Raw genomic sequence first — 9,609 nt, 5'->3', positions numbered from 1 at the left:
CTGGACCTGCTTCTCCAGCCGGTTTGGGTCATCTTGGAACAAGGCAGGGATATGTATTTTTAAGAGACTTTTCTGTCTCTGGAGGGTTGGGGGCAGGGAAGCAGCATGGACTGTGGACAGCCACATCTGGAGCCACACCCAGCCTGCCAGCTCCCGCCTGCTCTCCCACTGGCTCACAAAGTCTGCCCTGGGAGGGCAGGCAGGGACTGTCATCTGGTGGGAGAGGTCTGGCACTATCCCCAGAGAATTCCCAGGGCGAAGGAATCCCAGGACTTCCTGAGTTGTTCATTTCCTCAAGACTTGACTCATCCCCAGCCTTTGCAAGCCGTGAGTCAAGCCGGGCTGGCGCCTCCAGTGCGTTTTGCTTTTGGCGTGATGCCTGTGCTTGCCCCGGGACCCACTGCCGAGGCCACACTCGTAAGAGCTGTCCGTTGGAATCCAGGGCACATGCTCAGTTGCCCCGCCAAGGACCAGAATAGGACATCTCTGCCAGAGAATGGGAAGAGCTCAGTTTTCCCCTCATACAGTTTGGTCATGTTGCTGTTGCTGTTTTGGGACCAGAACTCACTATGTATCCCTGGCTGGCCTGGGGCAGAAATCTGCCTGCCTCTACCTCAGTCTCACAAATACACTCCATGGCACATCTTGTGAGTGAGTGAGCAGGCGCGCACAAACACACACACACACACACACAAAGAGAGAGAGAGAGAGAGAGAGAGAGAGAGAGAGAGAGAGAGAGAGAGAGAGAGAGAGAGAGATTGTTGTTGTTTTTTGTTTTTTTGGATTTGGTTTTTTCGAGACAGGGTTTCTCTGTGTAGCCCTGGCTGTCCTGGAACTCACTCTGTAGACCAGGCTGGCCTCGAACTCAGAAATCTGCTTGCCTCTGCCTCCTAGAGTGCTGGGATTACAGGCGTGTGCCAACACTGCCTGACTGAGAGAGAGAATTTTTAAAGGTATTAAATAGCAACAACATTAAGAAGCAAATATCAGAATACTATCCATTCTGCACTTTACAAAAAAAGTATACAATGGAAACAATCACTCTGCACAGGACTAACATATTTTTTAAATGGCTCTGAAACATTGGATGCAAATTAGAAACCAGCGGCCTAAAAATGTTTTCACTGTCCCGACCATGTCTGCCAGTTCCTAGTGTGGCTATGTCACTGTGGGCAGCCCTTGCCCTGCACTTTTGTGGGACGTTGGAAAAGATCTGCTGCTCTTGGACTAAGTAAAAGTGCGTGCCCGTGGCGGGCTGACCAGGTGGCTCCCAGAGCCTGTGGGGCACCGGGCCTCTCTGTGCAGGGGGGACCTATTAAAGTTAACTAAACCAGGGTCACCGTACCCCACACAGTTGAGCAAAGCTAAACCGGCATATTAAAGTGTCTGGAATCCCTGGATGAGACGCCTCGGACGGAATACTTTTACTCAGGCTTTCCCAGCCTCGCCTTGCGAGGCTTTCCAGCCCCTCCCGCCGTCCCCAGCCGCATCTTTCCAGTTATTCCGAGGCCCGCCCACACACCCATCTACTGACAGCAAGGCAGATGCAAGAAAGGCCTCTGCTATTTTGAAGAGCTGCTCCTAGGACTACATTTCTGACAGAGTTCTTGTTGGCTGGAATAAGGACCATCACCACAGCAGCCTTTTACACAGCTTTGCTTTGCGAGTGTGTCTCTTAGCACAGAAAGTGTCTGGGCTTGGGAAACAGTGATGTGGTATCACTAAATCAACAGCGAAAAATACAAAACAAAACAAAAAACCCATCCAGTGTTCTATGGATCTGTAAAATAGCAACTGAGGTTTATTTTTTGGCTTAGCATTTAAAATCAATGGTATAGTGGTAAGAGGGTGTGGCTTGACAAAGATTTATATGAATTGAAAATACCAGAAAACGTCTCAGTCATTATGTAGAAAGGAAGAAGGAACTGCCTCTCCCACATTCTTACAGTTCCCCAGGGTGGGATCCAGTGCCACAAGGAAGCCGGCCTTGGAAAGCCAGGCCGGCCTGCAGAGCCCACCCCACTGACCACAGTTTCCCCACACAGTTTTCCTACTTCCTCTCATACAACCGTCCATAGAGAGCTGCTGTCACCAGGCCGGAGGACAGTCCCCTCTTCCTCAAGAAATAGTGGTCATTCTCCCACCCAAGCTGGTCAGGAGTTTCCAAAGTCATCCCGGAGGAGAGAAACAAAGGAAAGATATACAAAGTGCTGAAGTTGCCCCACAGATGAAAGTCAAACAAGCCCTCGGCCTCCGTGATCTCCTGCCCGCAGGTGTCAAGGCCGGGACCTCCGCACTTGACCAGGGCGCAGACTTGAATGTAGTAGGTGCCGTGCACGGTATGGAGTCCGTCAAAGACGCCCAGGGCATATAGCTCCTTGGACAGGGTGGGCCTCTCGTAAAGTAAGTGGCAACAGAGGCTGTTGGAGCACACCCGGAGGTGGCCTTCCTTTCCCCAGACGGGGACCAGGGTGAAATTGTCATACATCATCTCCGAGTGGAAGGTAGGTGGCCCGTTCTCGGTCCACTTGGCGGCCTGCTCACAGTGCACTTCCTGGGCATCCTTCGCACAGTACGGATCCCCGGACAGGATCTTTAAGAACTTCCTATGGGACGCGTCCATCTCACTAGTTGTATTCTCTGTCCCAGTGAGGCCCTGCGGGTTTGTGGCGACCTGGGCAATTATAAGGCGACCTTTGGGATCGTCCATGTCGTGGTACCAAAAGGACTTCAGAGGGGTGTGTATGCCGCTGCCGGTCATCCCCAGAGTCGGGTGGTGGATGTTAGCCGCCAGGACGTTGACCCCGAAGGCGGTGGCGAATGCTTTCTGAATTTCAATGGCTGCCAAGAGTGGCAGCTGGTTCATCCAGGCTGTGGGGTACACGACATGTTTCACCTCAAAGTCTCTGAGGAGCCGGACAGCGGGGTCCAAGAACAGGATGTCAAAGCAAGTGAACACGCCGAACTTGCCGGCAAAGGGCGCATCAAAGGTGACGAGGTCCACGTTAGCCGGGGTGTCGAAGGCTGCCTCGAAGTACAGGTTGTGCTTCCGGTATCGGTCCACGAGGGTTCCATTGTCGCTGAACACCACATTGGTGTTAAACTGGTATCTCCCGTCCTGTGGGCAGCCAGGGTCGCTGCTGAGGCAAGGCTGCTTTGTTCCAAGATTGGCCACCAAGAACATCCCCCCCTTGATGGCCATACAACTCAGGCGCCGGAGGACCTGGGGTGGGTAATAAATGCGATAGGTAAGTTTAAATCCTGCCTTTTGTGGGGCGCATTTTCGATACAAATTTTTGATAAAAAAAAAAAAAAAGTTCCTGTACTGTGTCTATAATATGTAAGTCAGTCAGGAAAAGCTTCTGAGAACATACAAAGGATATGCACTGGCGACTCACAGGACACGGATAGGAAGCACCTGAACATCACTGTAGTGATGACTGGACAGAAATGGAGGTGAGATGTTTGTCACCTCTGTTGGAATGGCAGATGCTCTAGGGAGTGTCCCATCTTGTGTTGACCCAAGGGCAGAAAAAACAGGCCCATAAACTAGTGCGGAGGATATATAAAGTGAGAGAAACACCTTCTAATTTCTAGATTTAGCATTTAAAAATATGCTAAAATGTGTGTAGCCTTTGGGACATTCCATTGCCAAGGGTTTTACGGGAAAACTTGAACATGCTTACAAAAATATACATACAGGATAGTCATTTACAGGTGCTTAAAATAGCAAGAGTTACAAAAGAAGGTAGCATTGTCTCCTACCAGACAGGATGCGGGTGAAGGGAGGAAAAAAAAAGGCCCAGCATTGCCGGAGCCTTTGGAGTCAGGATGAGGCCAGGCAGTGGTGGCAGTGAACTTTTTGAGTATATATATATATATATTTTTTAACTTGACTGGTTTAATGTATTTCAATTAGTACGGCTCTTGTGTAATTCACCAGTGAAAAGATCCGAGTGTGTGTAATGTCCTGTATCAGCGCGGGGCCTGGGGAGTTTGGGCTTGGTGGTTTGGACCCCAGAGCCTCCTTCAGACCTCGGGCAGCGCACTGTGGCTTTTGGCCACGGAGCCACCCAGTTGGCCAGACTCCTCACCTACCTCCGTGTCATTGAACCGAAAGGGCTCCAGACACGGGTTCCAGCTGACCAGCTTGGGAGAGGGCATGAAGTCCAAGAATGGGTAAATGGATGTTCTTGTGAAGTTGAATCCGTGGATGCCGTCTTCTGGGAACACTATAATCTGCACACCCTGGAAGCAAAAGGACAGAGAGGGCCCTGAGGTAAGGGGAGCATGCGTTCTTCACTGCCACACAGCAGCAAGCTGACTGACTGACTGACTGACTGACTGACCGACCGACCAAGGCTGTAAAGATGATGGCCTGACTCAGCTCGGATGGAAAGCCTTGTTCTAAGGTCATCAGCTGACTACCCAAGTGCAGGACAATGGCCCCGCGATTCCGTCCCCCAGGAAGAGACATGAGCATGCGTGATTGGACGGAGGAGTGGGCGGCATTGCTGAAGGCCCACGGAGCTCCCTGAGCGAAGAGTTAGGCTGCGCTCTCTCACACAGGCGGTCAGTAGAAGCCGGGCCAATTGTGAAGCACTTAAGACACTGGGCCTATTCCCCGATGGGACGGTAGCAGATCTCACCCCCTCTCCCACATCTAAGTCAGCTGGGGGACTTGGAGGGAAAAACACCGATGTGGGCCCCATCCATAAGACGGCTGACTGGGATGCGGGTGAGTCCTGGCTGTGGTATTTGTTTAGAGATGATTCCGCTGAGTAGTCCCAGCCGTGACTGTGGGGGCCATGATGAGCGACTGAACTAAGGGAGTCCTTTCAGGGGCTCTGGGTGCGCCACAGGCTTCCCTCCACTCTAGGCTCCCTGCGCCATCTACAGCAACCCCGGGAGAGAGAGGAAACAAACAGGACTGCCCTCAGCTCTCCTCAGCACCTCATTCTCCTGGGGCTCTCCAGCTCTGTGGACTGAAATGTCAAGCCTGGAATGCTGGCCCAATGCAGGGGGTGGAGGCAGCAGGCAGAGCGCCTACTTCCTCAGTGCAATGCAACTTTAGGGTTTTTTTCCCCCTTCTGGTTATAAAAGCTCCGAAATCCCCTCCCCCAACACACACACACACACACACACACACACACACACACACACACACACATACACTCACATCCTCTAATGCAAAAGGTGCTCTTGCTAACATTCTACTCATCCTTTTCCCTCCATGTATCTGGGTTCACACGAGATGCTAGGTTGTGTAGCATGTGTCTTTCTTATGGAGAACATCCAGAAATACCGTCTGTAATGGCCACCCCTATTGATCATCTGAGACTCCCACCTCTGCAATAAAGAGATGCGGCAGATTAGCAGTTCCAGATTAGCAGGCTCGCTTCAGTTGGGCGATTTGACTGTGTGTACTGAACGGGCCTCTGTTGGGGTGCTACTTAGAAGATCACCCTGGGAGGCAGAGGCAGGGGGACCCTGAGCTCAAGGCCAGGCTAGCTAACAGATGAGACCCTGTTTCAAAACCAAATTGAAAACCAAGGTCTTCACACTAAAGACTACATCGTGCCTCGTGGGTCATTAGCCAGTTCTTTAGCTAGCACTCTCGGCTATTGCTGGACTGACAGGCAGGTTCAGTTCCTCAAATTCCCACCATTATCTACGGCAGGAAATAAAAAACTCTTCATTCTGTATTTGCACGAGTCACGCTTTTAACTTCTTGAAAATTATATTTGGAGAGAGCTTTTCCTCTCTTCAGGAAAACAAAAAAACCTTGGAGGGCATCTTTTGGAAGCCTGCCACTTCAGTTTCGTCCATGCATTGACGATGGTGCCTCAGCAGTGGTCTGGCGGGAGATCAAGAACTCCTGGAGAATGAAGGTCACCAACCCCAAGAATGGACTCTGTAAATCACCTTCCCTCTGGGCCAGGGGAGCGGCGCTTCACTGGGCATATGAGGGGTTCCTGTCCTAAGTGAGGCTGATGTAAGACTCTGGCACCCACAGACCCAGCAGCGGTGCTGAGGCCCTGGCAGCCCAGACGCACCCCTGTGAGCAGCTGGCATGACTCACAGAAGCATCTATGCAAGCTCCAAGCAGCAGGGGTCGGTTAGTCACCGTGGACAGATGGAGAAGCTGAGGGTACCGAGGTGGCACTGCGCCCTTAAACACCCTCACCACGGAACCTGCCCTTGTCTGGGTCAGTGCTGGCAGGAGGCCTGAAGGTGCAGCTGGGATTTATTTTACACAGACTTCAGCAGGGACATAAACGGGATAAGTATCAAATGCACGAATGCTGTGTGGATGCCAGTGAGGAGCCTGAAGAGCCCACCAGGCTGACTCGCGAGCAGTTGGCTTGCTCAGGTGGTCTGCCTGAGTGGAGCAGTGGAGCACGTGGCTTAGTGTAAAGGAACAGGAGTCACAAGCACCTTGGAAATGCCGTGTGATGTCACTGCCAGAAATATCCTGGGAACAACATCTGGAATAAGCTGAGAGAAAGCTGGGTAGTGGTGGCGCATGCCTGTAATCCCAGCACTTGGGAGGCAGAGGCAGGCAGATTTCTGTAGGCCAGCCTGGTCTACAGAGTGAGTTCCAGGACAGCCAGGGCTACACAGAGAAACCCTGTCTCGAAAAGAACCAAAAAAAAAAAAAAAAAAGCTGAGAGAAGCTTGCCCCCCTCTCCCACCCTGGTCACACAGCAGCAGGATTGTGGGCCACAGTTCTAAGCCTGGGGAGCCTGAAGAGGCCTGGAAGCTGAGGTTCTCTCTGGGGAACCGGGGCAACAACACTTTCTCCAGGTGCAAAGAAGATGGAACTTCGCAGCTACTTTTCTGAGCTCAAGGTCAGAACTATGGTAAAAACAAAACAAAATACCTCCCACAGTTACACAATGGAACTCGAGGACCTGGGAAACACACTAACTCAGCACTTTAAAACGCACCAAGGAGAGGTAGCTGTGTCATTCGACGAGGGGATGGGAGGAATGGGTCTGCCCGACCTGCGTGGCCGTCGCTCTAAGCCAGCAGCAGACAAGTTCGGCTCACTTGCCATTCTGCACAGTAGGCCTTCAGCAGGCGGCAGGCTCGGCGGCCCCACCCACGAGGATAAAGCCCAGACTCCCTTGGTCCCAGGCTTCCCAATACACAGCTTCTTACGAAAGCAGCACTTCCTGCCCTGTCCTGGAGGAGCCTGTCCCCCCCCCCCACCACCACCACACACACACACACACACACACACCCTTCCTGGTTGGCAGAAGAGGAGAGACGGTCAAGCCGGAAGCCCTTAGGAAGGGCCGGGGTCCTATTCCGTCTGGACTAAGGGCTCCCCGTCTGGACGAAGGACAATGCGCAGACAGCCTTTGTTTGGAGGGCTGGGACAAGCTCCCATGAGCTTTGAATGCCTTTCAGTGCTTGGCGTTCACTGTGCTCAAGAGTTTGTGAGGTTGTTTGTTTGTTTTTCTGAATATCGGCACCCCCAGGGACGGGCTTTGAAAATCCCCACTGCCCAAACAGCATCCATTCTGGACCAGGGCTCCAGCCCCACACCCCAGCTCTCTGGTTTACTGTCCGCTGTAAATTGTGCTGATTCCCAGGCCCAGGCACAGGAATCAGCCACCTAGGCACTGCTTCTCCAGTTTGGGTAAAGCACTCCCTGGGGACACTGTGCTTAATTAGCATGCCAGTTCTGGCCCTGGAGGCCAGGGTGGGGCCTGATTTGCAGCCACGTAGGGCTAACTTCTGAGAAGCAAGAGGCCAGCCAGCTGACCCGTCAGCTCAGAGTCTGCAAGCTGCCCCGGTTTCTCAGGAGGACCTCGGGAGCCTGCGGCTTTTCCTCACGCAGAGCAGCTGGCTCTGCGAGCCCTGAGCCCAGGTCGGGACCAGAAAGCTGCTCTTGCCTTCTGGGCTGCAGCCATCACTTGCTGTTCATAGACATCGAGGTTCTGCTTCATGAGCTCCAGGGCCTGCTGGCGGCTAATGAGCTCCAGGGGGTTGGGGCTCAGGACCGGCCGATGCTCGTACACAGCGGCCACGTAGTACTCAGCCTCTCCCGGCTCCTGGGAGGCCGAGCTGACGCCCAACGCAAGCGCAGAACAGCCGAGGAAGAAGAGAGCAGGCGCAGTGCGGGCTCCAGACATAATGCAGACCATAAATCTGAAATGAACCGGCAAGAGGAGAAGAGATGAATAAGGAAGGCTGCCGAGGGCTGAACTTTCGCAGCTGTGATTTATTAATCCTGGCAATTATGCTCGCCCGCAGCGATGCTGGGGCTCAAAGAGTTTGTTTCATGTCCCTAATAAAAGCCCGTGTGTTTCTCTCCAAACACGTAGAGCTGCATTTCAAACGGCTCGCTGTGTTAATAGACTGGCTCCAGAACATTTCCAAAACAGACTCGGTGTTTGCCTCGGTTTTCTAACGCGGCGGGCAGGAAGCCTGCAGTGCGCCCCTGCCTTGCTAGCGGGGCGCCTACACTGTGCACTGCAGGAGCTCTGCTGAATGTTGGACACAATTCTGCGATATATTTGACGCTTTGCTCGAGACTTCTTACTCAGCACTGCAGGTCAGCCCTCTGGGACAGCCATGGTGGTCCTGAGGCTCCCAAACACAGGGCAGCTTCCTAGCTGATATTCTTCAGTCTTTATTTGGGGTGGTCTGGAATCCTAGCCATCTGCTGTGACAACCACGGGGCGGCCATAAAGAAGTCTCCCTGTCAGAAGGCCCGCCCTGCTTTCAACTGCTTTCTGCTTTGTTACTTCAGATCACTTGCTTAAGAACCTATCGGTTTGGAAAGAAAATCTTTCTCACAGTGATAACATGGGATTTTTCTCGAAAAAAAAAATTGGGATTTTGTAGTGAGTAGTCTCCACTTACCATGAGAAAGTAAACACAAACAAATTACATTTCTGTATCATCCCCCCCCCCCAGCCCCTTCCACCCGAGAAATAGAAACATTTACTACACATAACTGTGTCTGTTACTAGCTGGGATTACAGCTATGCCCCACCGTGCCTGCAGGGCTAGGATCAGAGGATCTGAACGCCACCCTGGCCTCCAGACTAAAGCCCCTCCCCTGGCACAGAAATTGATCAGGCGGTGTACCACAGCCAGACAGCTGCCCTGTGGAGACAGACAGGAGCTGACAACTGCCCAAGAACCCCGGTTCAATATTAAAGTAACTGACAAACCAAGGAATCCCACTGCTGTTCTTTTAGAAGAAAATAGCACCCTATCCAAAAATAACATCTGCCCAAACCTCAAGCCAGGGCGCTTATGTTTGCATTGCCAAACAAACCCCACAGGCTGCTGCTGGTTCTGTGTATTATTTAGCTAAAAAGTTCCAGAAACAACCCATAATTATTTCAGCAACAGAAGAGACCTAGAGATGTGCATTCGGAACTCATCAACAGCAAATGCTCCCCAGGGAGAAGCCTTCTTTCTCCCTCCCACCTCTCTTCTCCAACCCTTCTTGTTTCCCGAGGGAATAAATGTAACAAAGGCCAGGCCTTGATACCACTCATCTGGACACTGTAAGCAATGCTCTGTGGTAAGAACAAGGGGCCTTTGAGCCAGCAGTCATGAGTTTTGGAATGGAAACAAAAGTAT

The 9,609-nt window shown here is 52.1% G+C and overlaps 1 protein-coding gene across 5 annotated transcripts in view; it reads right to left on the bottom strand.

Moving 5' to 3' along the window:
- Positions 1–1,770: 1,770 nt before the first annotated feature.
- The window catches only part of Btd (biotinidase), a 28,149-nt gene continuing 20,310 nt past the window's right edge, over positions 1,771–9,609 (bottom strand). Inside the window, exons 1-4 of one of the 5 annotated variants that reach the window (XM_052190108.1) lie at positions 7,247–7,892; positions 5,211–5,349; positions 4,099–4,248; positions 1,771–3,223 (exon numbers count right to left, since the gene is read on the bottom strand). In XM_052190108.1, coding sequence (XP_052046068.1) covers positions 2,051–3,223; positions 4,099–4,164 — 1,239 coding nt within the window. In that variant the 5' untranslated portion in view covers positions 4,165–4,248; positions 5,211–5,349; positions 7,247–7,892 and the 3' untranslated portion in view covers positions 1,771–2,050. The other 4 variants (XM_052190104.1, XM_052190109.1, XM_052190106.1 and 1 more) reach the window with 4 other exon arrangements.

Source organism: Apodemus sylvaticus, chromosome 8 (assembly GCF_947179515.1).
Source record: "Apodemus sylvaticus chromosome 8, mApoSyl1.1, whole genome shotgun sequence".
NCBI classification, from domain to species: Eukaryota; Metazoa; Chordata; class Mammalia; order Rodentia; family Muridae; genus Apodemus; species Apodemus sylvaticus.
The sequence above is the reverse complement of the archived record's forward strand: the minus strand, read 5'-3'. Positions and strand labels throughout refer to the sequence as shown.